Here is a 13,406-nt window from a genome sequence, read left to right as displayed (position 1 = left end):
CTGGACACCTGCCACCACATCTCACCTTGTTGTAGATGTAACAATTTGTAAACATAGTGTTGAAGTCCTGGATACATTCCTGAGCATTCCAGTAATAGTTGTTTTCCAAGCGCTTCTTTATTGTTCCCATATCCATAGGCGTTTTAATGATCTTATAGTAATCCTGGAGAGCAAAAAGAGCAAAAGGCCAGTGTCACCTTCCCGGCCATGCAGCATTCATAGGTGGGCCTGTGGATCTCACTCCAGGAACACAGATGAGAGCCACGGCACAGAGTGAAGCCCTTCCATGGTCTCAGCAAGCCATCTCAACGGGAACCCAAGACAAAGTGAGAATTAGGGAAGAATTCTTACATGTCGCGTGCAAATCTGGAGGGAAAATGTCCAAGTCTGTCACGTGCCCAGGTCTGGGAACAGGTTGTCTTTACTGAGATCTAGGCTTTTTTCCCTTTTTTTGTGTGATGTTAAAATCCTTTAATTTCTAGTAAATAACAGGGAAAATATACAGCTCTTTGAAAAGCAGTCCTTATCTAGTAAAACAACCTACAGCAGGTTGTACTTTCTCCCTACTATTTTGACAGTTTACTGGTCCATAAAATGCAAAATCCTATGGAACCAGCATCGAGGCACACCTGTAACAACTGGAATCCCTGCTTCTGATCACACTGAAGAACCATGGAGCAGAAGCCTCCACCTTCACTCAAGTTCACCACACTTCCATTTCCATTACTGGTCTTTCTAAAGGATGTGTCAGCAGTACCTGGATATAGCTGAATAACCAACCAGGTTAATGAGGAATCCAGACAACCCGTACAATCCTCAGTTAAAAAAAAAAAAAAAAAAAAAAAAAATCCAGCAGACCCCACTCCTCAAAACTTCACACCTTACTCTACAAGTGCCAAACGGAAGGAGCCAGACGGCACGTGTAGATATCCTAAAGCCCTTCAAATCAGACTCTACTACTGTCTGCTTTCTCTAAATCTAAACCTATCCTAAAAACTGAATGTTTATTTTTAAAAATAACCACAGGAGGTATCTGGGGACAGAACAGGCAGCACACCAGGCTTCCCTGTAGAAGGACCAGAGAGAGCCAGGCAGGGAGACCCGCATGCAGCTGGCCAGCTCCAAGGTAGACTGCAATCTCAGAGGCTCCCTTAATCAGGCCTGGGTGTGGTATCAGAACCAGTCCTGATGGCAGAGAGGCAGGCCTATCCCTCACCAAGTGCCACGGTCTTGCCTGGAAATGGTAGACAGTATTGGAAAGGTAAGCACAGGGTGTGAGGCTTTAAGCTGTTCTGACACCCACGAGAAAGGAACAAAAGCAACCAGCTTACACATAATGAGTGGCAGAGATCATAGCCCTGAGCTGGCAAGGGCTACACACGCATGCCCGGGTACCCTGCCCAGGAGGCCACAAGGACAGACTGTACCAGACTTTCTATATTCTACTATGGCTCTGGCCACCTTTCCCAAGAGAACCAAGGCCCCAGTGGAAATATATTTTTTAGTCTATGGCCAATAATGGTGTCAGCTGCTTGAACTGGCCATGGCCTGTCAAGTAGAGGGAGAGAGACAGAGAGCGAGCGCATGAGCGTGCCGACAAGGGGGCAGTGGGTTTAGGGGCATGACAATCCAACTGTACATGTTTACTGAACAGAAGGGGCAGGCATTCTAGTGAAAAGTCCAGCAGAGATCAGAGGACAAAATGCAGATAAAGATTCCTGGAAGGTGTCAGAAAACAGAAAAAGAAAGAACCCTTTTTTTTGTGGCTGCAGTAACATTTTCTCGAGGAGGGGGGAGAGGTCCCTGGAACCCCAGGCTTTAAGCAGAACGCTGCTTCTGACTGACTAGCCCTGCCCTACTCCTCTGGGTCAGTTCCTGGCGCTCCCACCTCCCTGAAGACACCAGATCAGTGCCACCTTGCACCGGCCTCTTCTTCCTATGTCAGAACTGCTGAGGGTGATGTCAACAGTCACAGAGACAGGGATTCACACTGTGACCTCCGGGGAGCCTGGCCTCCACTGCACAGTGAATGACCTCAAACTCCCAAACCACTGGGCCTTACAGACCCCCCTGCCCCATGTCTGTCCTGCTAGCTGGGGATGCTGCCTTCTCAGGATTTTGGGTACCCCAGCGCCGCCCCCCCCCCCCTTTTCCTCGGTCTTCGCCCTCTCAGCCCTCTGAATTTTCCTGTAACAAACCAACCCCTCCTCCATTCTGGCCCTGCCGCGGTTTCCCTTCAATGCCAAATTTCTCGAAATGATGGCTTCACATCCTCACCTTCTCATTCACACCGTCGGGAATCTGGTTTCTACTTCTGCGTCACATCTTCCTAAGGTCACCAATGCCTTCCTAAAGGCCAACAGGAGGGTCAGGTCGGAATCCTCATCTCTTTGACCTCCCTGCAGCCTCTGACGTGGAAACCTGGGGGACTGCTCTCTGCTGGTGATTCTCCTGGCCCTCTTCTACAGGTCTCCCACCACCTCCCTCTGGTGCTACAAAAGCTGCAGTACCCCCTGGATTTCACCCCCCACCCCAGACCCACCTCCTCCCAGTCTTTGCCTTTGCTCTGGGAAGGTCACCCTCACCTGTGGATCCCACACGGCCCAGCCCAACCCACTAACCCAAACAGAGATTATGCTGTAGCAAGCTCTCTGAAGAACCTCCCTCCAGTGACAGGTCGTCTGCCCCTACTCCTTGTCACGGTCACCAGCAAGAGTAGCCTCTGAAGCCCAGATCTGGCAAGGATCCTCTTTTGCTTCCGCCCCTTTTCTTGAGCCAGTTCATGATCTAGACCCGCAGTGCCTCCTCCTGACTTGATCTTCCTGAGTGCACATGACACATACTCAACAGAGAGAGGTAATTGGACGAATGTCACAGACACAGCTGCTTTCACAACAGGAGGGTCACACTAGCAGTGTATTCATCCTTTTTGAAACTGGATGCCTGGCAAAGGCTGAGGTTCCTACACTTGTGCAGTTCAAACCCCCAAAGACCCACGCCTGCGTCTATGGCAATAATCATGTAACTCCTCATCCAGGGGATGTGTGAGACTTAGCAAACAGCAGGGCTTAAGTTAGAGACACTTAGTCCTCAATGCTAGAAGAAAAGAAAAAAATTATCTATCCCGTTTCTTCCCTGAGGTTCAGTTAGAGATACAAACTGAGGTTCCAGAACCATTTGCTAGGGATGTGGGCAAAAGGAAAACTCTCTAGGGAAAGAGCAGAAGAGGGGTACAGAAGAACCAAAGCAAGTGCACCGTGGCTGCAACTGAGCAGGTGGCGGGTGTGCGTGGAGGCAGCCGAGGGCAAAGCTGCACCGGTTACCTCCTCCCTCCAACCAGGCCCCTCCAAGTACTGGTTGCCTGGGAGATACTCCACTGCCTCTTCCCGCCCTGCGCTCTGGGTGATCGCGACGATGACGACCATGTCAGTACAGAAAAGGTACTGCAGCAAACCAGTCCCCCTTCCACAGCCTCCCAACCATGCCTGAGAAGTAGGGAGCCTGGACCACCAACTGCTCCTACTTCAGCTCCCCTAAGGGATCAGAAGGAAAGCTGCAAGCACTCCTTTTCACCCCCATTTCAACTTCTCTACAGTTTCTCCCGGAGCCGAAATCTAAGAACTGATGACTGTCCGTCAAGACTACCAAAACCATTCACTCAAGGGCCTCATGAGTGCTGGTAGTTCAGAGCGGGGCCCCAAAGGCAGTTCTGTGTCCTCCTCCCGTCCCCCACCGTCCCCAGGAGCAACACGGGAAGGGACCTGGAGGACAGCAGCCCCGGGCCCTGCCCAAGTTACTCACAGGGAGGTTTAGCTTGACGGCGTCCACAGGCTGCTGGAAAGGCCACGCAAACTGGTGTTTCCATAGTGTCTTGAGCACCACTTTGAGCAGATATTGCAATTGATTCGTCTGCCTCTTGGGCTTGTTGGGGTTGGAGGTCTCCGGGGGCGGGGGGTTGGTGCTGGCTGTGTTGGCTTGCTGGGGTTGGGCCTGGGCCTGCGTTGTAGACATTTGGGTGGTTTCTAGTCCATCCCCCATCACTGGCAGATTTCTCAATCTCGTCCCAGGGCCGCTCTCCGCAGACATGCTACTGATCCCATCACATTCTTCACTGGGCACTCTACAAGGAGAAAAAAGCCATAATCAGAAACCAGGCAGCAGATGGGCACCACTCACAGTGCCACGAGTGTGTGGCTTCCAAGGGCCGAGCTCCTCTGGTGGAAACTGGTCAGGCTGACCAGAAAGACGCTTCTTGCACTGACTAAAATAAAAGGCCCCCTGTGTCTGCTCTCTTCGGCAGAAAGCAGACGACGCATCCTACAGAACGGAAGAGAGAGCAAGTACCAATGGCGAACGTCAGGAGAGACGGGGCTCAGAGAGAAGAGCTGACCAGGAGCCTTCAAGGGCTGAGAGCACTACTGATTCCATGCAGAAAGAGGCAGAATAAGCAACAAACCAGGTTCTCACATCATGTAACGGTTATTAAAAAAAAAAAAAAAAAGTTTTTACTCATTTAGTTGGGGTTGGGGGGACAGAAACCGCATCCCCAAGCAGGCTCTGGCAGTATAGGTGCACAGCCTGACATGGGGCTCGATCCCATGAACCACGAGATCATGACGTGAACCAGAGTCGGACGCTTGACACACAGAGCCACCCAGGCAACCCCCATGTGAGAGTTTTTCAGGGACACTGCCTGTGTGGGAGGCAGGATGATTTGCAAGCCCCCAAATATGTCCTTTACATTAAAATTCTTTGTACTTGTGGCTCATGAAACATTGAGCCAAGTCAGTAATTCTGTTTGGCGATCAGGGCCAGAAGAGTGGCCCACGGAGTCCACTGCCGAGTGCTCAGGGCAAATGCTCACACTCACTAAGAACACGTCCTTGGTGACTAAAACAATGCATGTTTGCTGATTAAAGAAATCCCACAAAGTGTTGATAACCTAAAAGTTATCACTTTATTAACCAGGTTTTCAAAGCTTATTCACAGAGATACAGAAGGTTACCTCTCACGAACTGCACAGGGGGTGTGAGACCCCCAGTTCAATGCCTGTATGAGCACCCCTTCCGAGGCACTCTCCTCACCTGAACGACCCCTGCTTCAGGCCACGCCAAGAATGCAAATCCCGCCAAGAGCATCCTCACGATGGCAACTTTGTGCACCTGTCCAGTTATTCTAACAAAACCACAGATATGGGGTACATGTTTTTACTGCCAAAATGCCCTCCAGAAACACAGTAATTCACCCCTTACTTGCAGTGCCGAGAGTTCCCACACTCTGTTAATGAGAAGAAACATCTGCTCAAATGTGTACTGACTATTTGGCATTCTTTCGGTGTACACTTTTCTACTGGCAAGAAAAAGGAAGTATCAGCTTTAAGCCCAGTGCCCAGAATAAGAAAGACTTTGTAATCTAGGAGCTGCCTGCAGCTAATGAATATCGCCAGTAATAACCCTAGGAGTTCAGTGCGGGTAAGAAAACCTCTCCGGCTGAGGGAGTCAGGCAAAGGCTTAGGAAAAAAGGGCAGATTTTACAATCACACGACTCTGGTAGGCAGAGGGGACCAAAAAAGACAGGGCACGTTCACTGGCTCTGTCATGGCTTTCTTTCTGGAACACACTTAGCACAAGCTAGGCACTCTGGCTGCTGAAGAATTACTTTATAATTCAATCCAAGTGTGATTTAAACCAAGAGCCCCACAAAAGTTTTGGTAGATGCAGTTCTGGCAAATTATCAAGTTTTAAAAGCACCAGGGGAAAGCTTGCTACGTAAAAGCAAGTCACTCACAGGGGGCTGTGGAGAGCTGGCCCTCCTGGTCTGAGGCGTCCACCTCCCCACCCTCTGCCCCCACGGCCAGCCCCACACATGGGTCCTATTTGCAGGGGAAGCCCATGAGCTGACAAAATGGACCTGGTCAAGGAGACGGCATTCCTTCCAGGGTGCTCTGGCTGACTGCAGGTCTAGGTGTCACCTGGCTAGTGAACACATGGGAGAGGCCGCTGCAGGGAGAGGACCCAAGTGGGAGGAGCCCAAAGCCAACACGTGCAAGAGGCTGAATCTTACAGATTCAGTCTGGGAACTGAATCCAGGCTTGCTTTAAGAGGTTAAGACTGGGACACCTGGGTGGCTCCGTCGGTTAAGCGTCCGACTTCGGCTCAGGTCATGATCTCACGGTCCGTGAGTTTGAGCCCCATGTCGGGCTCTGTGCGGTCAGCTCAGAGCCTGGAGCCTGCTTCGGATTGTGTGTCTCTCTCGCTCTCTGCCCCTCCCCCACTCATGCTCTCTCAAAATTGAATAAATGTTAAAAAAAAAAAAACCTTCAAATAAATAAAATTGACCCAGACTTATTAAAAAAAAAAAAAAAAAAAAAAAGGTTAAGACTGTTCTTTATCCTTTTTCAACGAACAGGTAAGAAATCTGCCAAGTGCCTTTCCCCTTTTCCCAGATGGGATGGCCACTTAAAAACAAACAAGAAACAAAGAACCAAACAAACCTCAAACCAAGTAATTCATTAGTCATTTAGTTCATTAGAGAGGACAACACTGTGGACAGAAATCCTAGTGCTACCATCCAAGACACCAGAGGGTGGGTATGTTGCAGCAGTCCCAACTTAGGTCTAGGTGTGGCCTTGCATCGAATGCTGAACTTAAGTATTTAATGAGGCCCAACTGTGTCCAAGACACCAGGTGAGTATTTATAATCTGTGCCCTTCTCAGGGTCCTCTGGAGATCTGAGAAGGGGGTGGAGGTGGGGGCAGCTCCTAGGGCAGACTCTAAGATGGGTGTGCTCTTCCAGAACAACAGGCTGGGAACACTTACAGGAATGGGAATAGGGGGGCTTTGAAGGTGTGAAGCGATTTCCGGGTACCCGTCCCCACCAAATGGTGCTAAAGATGGGGAAGGAGCACTCAGGGCTGAAACCAGACAGGCATCTGGCATCAGAGCTTGAGGGGGCCTGCAGGTGGGGAAGTGGGCAGCAGCCTGGAGAGCATCTCCCAAGACAAGAGCAGTGTTCCAGGAGTTCAGGACCATGGAGGGGCATTTCCCTACATCAACTTCATCTGAAGGTGGGAACAGTGAGAATATCCTGGACTACAATACTTTCTAAAGGCAGATGTGACTGGGTAGGCCTGTTCCAGGCTCTGGAGACACAAGACACATCCCCTCTCCCATCAGGGTTACTTGTGATACAAGTCTGTCCAGAACTAACGGCCACGTGGTCCTGGAAGGAAGTGCCTGGGGCACAAATCAAGGCAGGGCAGTAGGCATGGAGGCTTTACTGGTGGGAGGTAAGCACATGAGGTATGCATGAGGAAAGCCCAGCTGGGAGGTAAGAAAGGAGCCCAATGACTTGAGTAAAATGCATCCCAATAAGAGCAGGAAGGAGGGGAAGCACCCAAAGGGTGGGGTTAGGTGTGGAACCATCAGCAGGAGATTGCTCAGAGAGAACAGAGGGAAGGAAGAGAGAGATCAAGGGGCCAGGCTGAATCACACACACACCACTGAGTAGGACATGGGAAGGGAGGAAGCACCCCAGAAGCCGCATTCAGTCATGCGTGGAGCCTTCAAAAAGTGTGCCTTCATTCCTGAGGTGGGCAGCAAGGAAGACAGAAAAGGGTTTCTCCAACTGAGGTTTAATCAGTAAAGAGAGACCTCAACCTCAGAGAAGCAAGGTCTACAGCCACCTGCAGAGTGATATGCCAGGGCTCAGGTGCGGCTGTAGGAGGGTTCAAAGGACACCTTTAGGTGGATGGCGTTTAATCACCTGGTATGCATCCTCTATTTTCATTTTACTCATTCCAGTACTCACAAGGAAAGTCCCTGATTGGTGCCAGTGTGAAAGGCTGTGCAGAGAGGTGTCAGCAGAGAATATGACCATCTGCGTAGAATTTAACAATGCTGTTGTTCTGTTCTCATTGTATTTAATTTTACTGATATCCATGTGTGGTTTTTTATTTAGTTTACTTTCAAAATAAAGGCACTACAAACACAACAGTAAACTGTTTAAAAAAAAAAAAAAAAAACAAAACCCAACACCATGTCTCTGGAGGGGAGCCAGCCAAGACCAACTGCGGGTTCCAGGTGGGAGAAGCCAGTGGGTCAGGAGAGTTTTCAGGAACTGTGGGAAGTGGGGCGGAGGGCAGAGAGCCAGGTACAGGACTGCAGAAGCTTTGGAGCACTCCCTGGAAAATCCTCCACAGGTAAGTGGATGTGGGTAATCGTTTATTGGGCAACTACAGAAACTGGGGTGGGGCTGGTGAGGCAGGAGGGGGAGACAGAGGGAAGAATGACATGGACAGTGTGCCAGCTGGCCAGGATCCTTCTGTATGGTGGCCATGGACCAGGCACACAGAGATACAGGACATGCTGAGTTGTCTGCATACAAGTCTCAACAGAAGGGCAACATCACAGAGAAGGAAAGAGGTCAGCAGGATTCTTAAAAGTTCTTAAAAAGAACTCCTTGGAGTCAGCTGGGAAAAGGTTCCACGCAGCAGGACAGAATGCTGGTCCAAAGGAATAAAAGGAAACAAGTGTAAATGTGGCACCATCATGAAGGGAGGCTGGGATATACACTGAAGTGAGTCTGGAAAGCTGGAAAGGAGGGTGGCACTAAGTGAGGATAAAGAATGATTTGCAGTTCTGCTTCCACTATTCAGTTTCTCCAAGAAAACAGCCTGAGAATTTCACAGCCAAGCACATGGCAGGTAAGCTGCCACAGCAAGGGGCAGGGGTGGCCCCATCCTGGAGATGTTCTGGCCCCAGGGCAGTGGAGCCCAGTCAGCCACAAGCACACAAAATGCCAGGGGGCCAAGCACGCCCCACCAGGAGGAAGCAGTCCCATATGTTTTCCATTAAGCAATGACATTCTGGAAGTCTCTAAACAGTGTCCACAGGGCAAGATGAAGTCAAGGCAACTGACTTCTGGAACCTGTGGGCTGGGCTGTACCTTTTTTTCTCTCCAAATGGACTCTCAGGGAAGCTAAGGGATGGAAGGCTCTGGACATAACCACTTTTCTTCACCTTCAAGCGAGCCCTGATGGGCTGTTGAGCCAAGAAAGCTGCATTTTTTTTTTTGTTCACAAAATGAACAGAGCTTTCTCTACAGATAGCCTGATCCTCCAACTTTGCCTCATCTCTATGCTTTTAAACCACTATTTCCACCACAAAAGCCAAACACCCATCCCTAGTCAGCCCTCTCACATTTGACACATAGTAACATTTAAATCCTCAAAACAACTCTGAGATTGCTTCTGGTCTTATCCCCATTTTAAAGATGAAGAAACGGAGGCACAGAAAAGTAACTTCCCCAGAAAGTAGAAAGATCAGACCTAAGCAGCCAGGGTGACCCAGACTCTAACATGACTCCTGGGAAGTTTCAGTTGGACTTGGAATCAAGGAAGCCCCCATTTAGCAGATAAACATGCAACTCCAGAAAGGCCCAATGCAAATGATCGGGACAAGCTGGCGCATCTTAAGTAACATGAAAAACTAAGCACAAGACCCATACACTTGTGAAGACTGAGGTCAATCAGGAAAGAAACTGCTAGAGGCTGTCAGTTCAAATGCGAAGACATGGTGCAGTTTAACAGATCAGATGGACCTCAGAGACACAAGCACCTCAAAGTTTCTTTCAGGTGGCTCTCAAGACAACCAGTGACAGGTGACATCCATCTACGTGAGGGATCGCCATGAGATGACCAGGATGTCCTGCTCCACACTCACAGCTTAAGAAGCCATGGCCCGAAAACCTGCAGCTCAGCCCTCCCAGGACTGCGGGAAACTAAAATCCTCACGAAACTTCCAGAAGCCACTCATTCGCACCGTGGCAAAGAACACAAAGGAAACCAACAAGACTCTCTAGTCTGTTGTGGGTCAAGAAAGACAGGCACTAGCAAGCGGCTCTGTGTGAGCCAGGGTGACTTCTCTGACACAACAGATCCAACTAGGTTCCTGCCTTAGGTACATTCTTCCCACAGTGGTCACCCCCACCCCACCCCGCACTGCCCCAGACCCTAGCATCAACACTAAACACGTTGGCCACGGTGGCCACGGTGGGCCCCCTTCCCTGTCACCTTCAGGCCTTTCACGTGCTGTACCTGGTGCTTCCCTGAACAGTCTGGCCAGGGCACACACACCTGGGAGCCCGGGGCCAGAGCCACCTTTACTTCATTCTTGTCCTCCCAGTACACAGCGAGTGGCTCTCGGGTACGGAAGGCACCCTACACTAACGTCACCCTGGGGATTCTAGATCTCAAAGCTTTGGAAAGGAAAGCAGCTCGTGCTCGCACACAGAAAAATGTGGTGACTGCCAGATTCACTGGCTCAGCCAACGCATCCCGTGTGTGCCATGTGCCAGGCCTAGGACTCTGTGGTCAGTGTGACATTCTTCCAGTGATTAAGCAATACTTGGGCAAGTACTGTAAACGAGAAGGGCCAGGCTGCTCTGGCCAAGGACAAGGAGGGTGTGCACACTCCTGTGGTGGGTGAGGCAGAGAGGGACAGAGAAGGACAGAGAGGGCCAAGGCTTGTGACAGGAGGAGGGACCGATGCAGGGACACAGGCATGGGTCTGGAGGCAGGGGAGATACCAGTGCATCTGAGGACCATTTGAAGTGGGAAGGGAGGGATGGCACAGCACAGGGGCCAGGTGACCACACTGGCTTTTGTCCTTCACAGGTTCTTGACTCAGGGCAGAGAATATAGTGGCAGGAGAAAAGGGGGGGGGGGCATGCTTGGAGGGGGTCTGGGGGATAGATTCCAGGGTCATTCAGAACACAGATACAATAGGAGAAGTCCATTCTTGCCTCATGGTTCATTTTCAACTATACCTGCACCTGTGGAGTTCACAGATGCAAAAGAGAGAGAACCCAAGAGCGGATGCACGTGGACAGGGTGAATCAATGGCTCAGCACCAGGGCTTATGGGGAGAGACAAGCTGCAAACTCACAAACTCCTAAATCTACCTGCATATATAAGGATGTAGGATTCCTGTGATACAGTAGACATCGTCTTCAACCAATTCAGGCAAAGTTTTAAGTTGAAAAGATCCTAAAATGCTATTCCGTTTTCATACTGACCTGTGGCCAAGAGGCAGGAGCCACCATTCACTGTGTTGAGTTAGTTGAAGGACAAGAGACAGGAAGAAAATTTCACCTACTGTTTCCAACCCAAAGAAGGCTGCATGATTCAAATGAGTGTCCTAGTCCTGAATCTATCCCCAACAGATACCTTACAACAAAGTCCCAATTTAAAGGAGTAAGGAAAAGATGAAGAGAGATTAGACAGTTAGTGCCCTGGTCCCCAAACTGAGTACCAAGAGTGTCATGGTACCTTAGAGGGGCACTGTGGGAACGATCAGTATAAGGCAATTAATAATTTCAAGGCCAGACTGCACTATATCCCCTTGGACAATGTCCCATCTTGCAAAGCTTGGTGTTCAGCGAATGCTGTAACAAAAAGCAGATACCACATAAGACCCAACGTGGAAACAGAAATGCAGGTGGCAGGCATCCCATCTGGCTCTAAGGCCTGAGGAGTTAAGCAGCGCCTAATAGGCACACACATTCCATTAAGGAGGAACCATGATTCTCTTCCTAAGAGGATTCTCTTCCCAAGTTTAGAGACCCCTGATGAAGCACTCCTGCTTTCAGGGATACTGTCTGCTAACATCCCAACTCATCTAAATGATCTGAGAGGGGTGCCTGGGTGGCTCCCTGGTTAAGTGTCTGACTTCAGCTCAGGTCATGATCTCACACGGTTGGTGAGTTCGAGCCCCACGTCGGGCTCTGTGCTGACAGCTCAGAGCCTGGAGCTTGCTTCGGATTCTGTGTCTCCCTCTCTCTCTGCCCCTTCCCCGCTTGCTCTCTCTCTCAAAAATAAATAAATGTAAAAAAAATTTTTTTTAGAAATGATCTCAGAAAAACTTAAGGACAGAATTTAGCAGACAACACACATGTGATATTTTTCAAATTTCAACAGAAAGTTTTATTTCCTGGAGACTAGGAGGCAAGACAGACATGGATAGGCTTGGTTCTGGGACTCTGAGGAGAGAAAAGAAAAGGCCATATACAGCTGCCCAGAAATCGGCTGATTTCTGGATATCTGGCCCTAGTTCTGTTCATCCCAAGAGGCTGGGTAAACTTGGTGGGTTCTGGCCAACTGAATTTTGAACTTGTAGGCCCATCTGAAGTCCTGGACTGCCAGAGGGCCCACAAAGCCAAGGGGCCCACCTCCACTTTGTCATGTTCATTTACTCACTCTCATCCTTAAGTGACACAACACCGAGGCAGCAAAACACCAGGGAAAACAGGAACAGTGCAGGCTACCTGGAAACCTTTACGAATTCTCCTGTGAAATACCGTCGCCACACTCAGCAGAGCTTTATGCAAGCCATCACCACATACGCCTGCCTGCACTAGGGCCGAGACAAGCTTGCCAGCACATACCTGCTACTTCCTGGGTCAGTGCTCTCTGAGCACTTGAGCTATAACTGCTTAATCCTCACAGCAACACTACAAGGCCAAGGGCAACATCATCATCTTCATGCCCGTGGCAACACAAGAGAGTGGGTGGCAGCCTGGTCAGCGGGAGGTCACCCAGGGCTGTATGTATTTCAAGTACTCTGCTCCACAGTTGTCTCTGCTCACCGAATACAGGGGCAGAGGCCTAGTTGACCAGCACTGCTGGGCCCGACAGGGCTGGTTTGCCCAAGGCCCCCCCCGCCGACTTCCACATCCTGGCATGTATTAATCAGCAAGCCTGCTTTCTCTGCAGAAGCAGCTGAATGCCATGTGACCCTTGAGCTAGGTCTCCAGTCGGATTTCCAGAAGTGGTGTTTCCAAATTTCACCCCCAACAAATCAGAGCCCAGACAGCTCTCACAGCACCTGGCCGTCTGTCTCTGTCTGTCTGTCTGCAGTGTGATTCGTCTCACATACTAGGTGAAATCTGAAGCATACTTCCCTGTTGATGCCATGGGGAGAGAGTGGAGGGGAACGGAGTCCAAGCTGTTACTTATAGTTCCCACACAGTTAGGGCTACAAGGAGCTGTGCCTTGAACTTGTTTCATGCCAAGCAAAATGTCAGCCAATGCCAGCTGACCCCTACCCCTCATGAAATTACAAGTTCACAGTGGAGCACATCCTTCAGAGGAAGTCACCTCCCCACCACTGCAAGGCCCTCCTATAAAGAATCATTTGGGGGAAGTGCAAGATCCTACCTAGCAATAAAAAGAAGGGGTTGGAGGATCTGGTCATTTCTCAGTACCAGTCAATTTGCAGCAAATACTTATCCTGTCCTAGGGACATCTTCCTTGAAATGTTGGTTACACTGGTTATGGAACACTAATATCAGAAGGTCCACTTCCTTCTGGTCGCAGAGCAGAAGCTATTTCCATTCATGGCCACAGC

At 49.9% G+C, this 13,406-nt stretch overlaps 1 protein-coding gene across 7 annotated transcripts in view; it reads right to left on the bottom strand.

Annotated features, from left to right (window-relative positions):
* Window positions 1-13,406, bottom strand: part of BRD4 (bromodomain containing 4) — an 86,434-nt gene that overhangs the window by 31,789 nt on the left and 41,239 nt on the right. For 6 of the 7 annotated variants that reach the window (XM_027050217.2, XM_027050222.2, XM_053219715.1 and 3 more), the window contains exons 2-3: window positions 3,802-4,120; window positions 26-163 (exon numbers count right to left, since the gene is read on the bottom strand). In XM_027050217.2, the coding sequence (XP_026906018.1) occupies window positions 26-163; window positions 3,802-4,086 (423 nt within the window). In that variant the 5' untranslated portion in view covers window positions 4,087-4,120. Of the gene's footprint in view, window positions 1-25; window positions 164-3,801; window positions 4,121-13,406 lie in introns of those variants that run through there. The other variant, XM_027050224.2, reaches the window with a different exon arrangement.

This window comes from Acinonyx jubatus, chromosome A2, assembly GCF_027475565.1.
Source record: "Acinonyx jubatus isolate Ajub_Pintada_27869175 chromosome A2, VMU_Ajub_asm_v1.0, whole genome shotgun sequence".
Classification (NCBI taxonomy): domain Eukaryota; kingdom Metazoa; phylum Chordata; class Mammalia; order Carnivora; family Felidae; genus Acinonyx; species Acinonyx jubatus.
The sequence above is the reverse complement of the archived record's forward strand: the minus strand, read 5'-3'. Positions and strand labels throughout refer to the sequence as shown.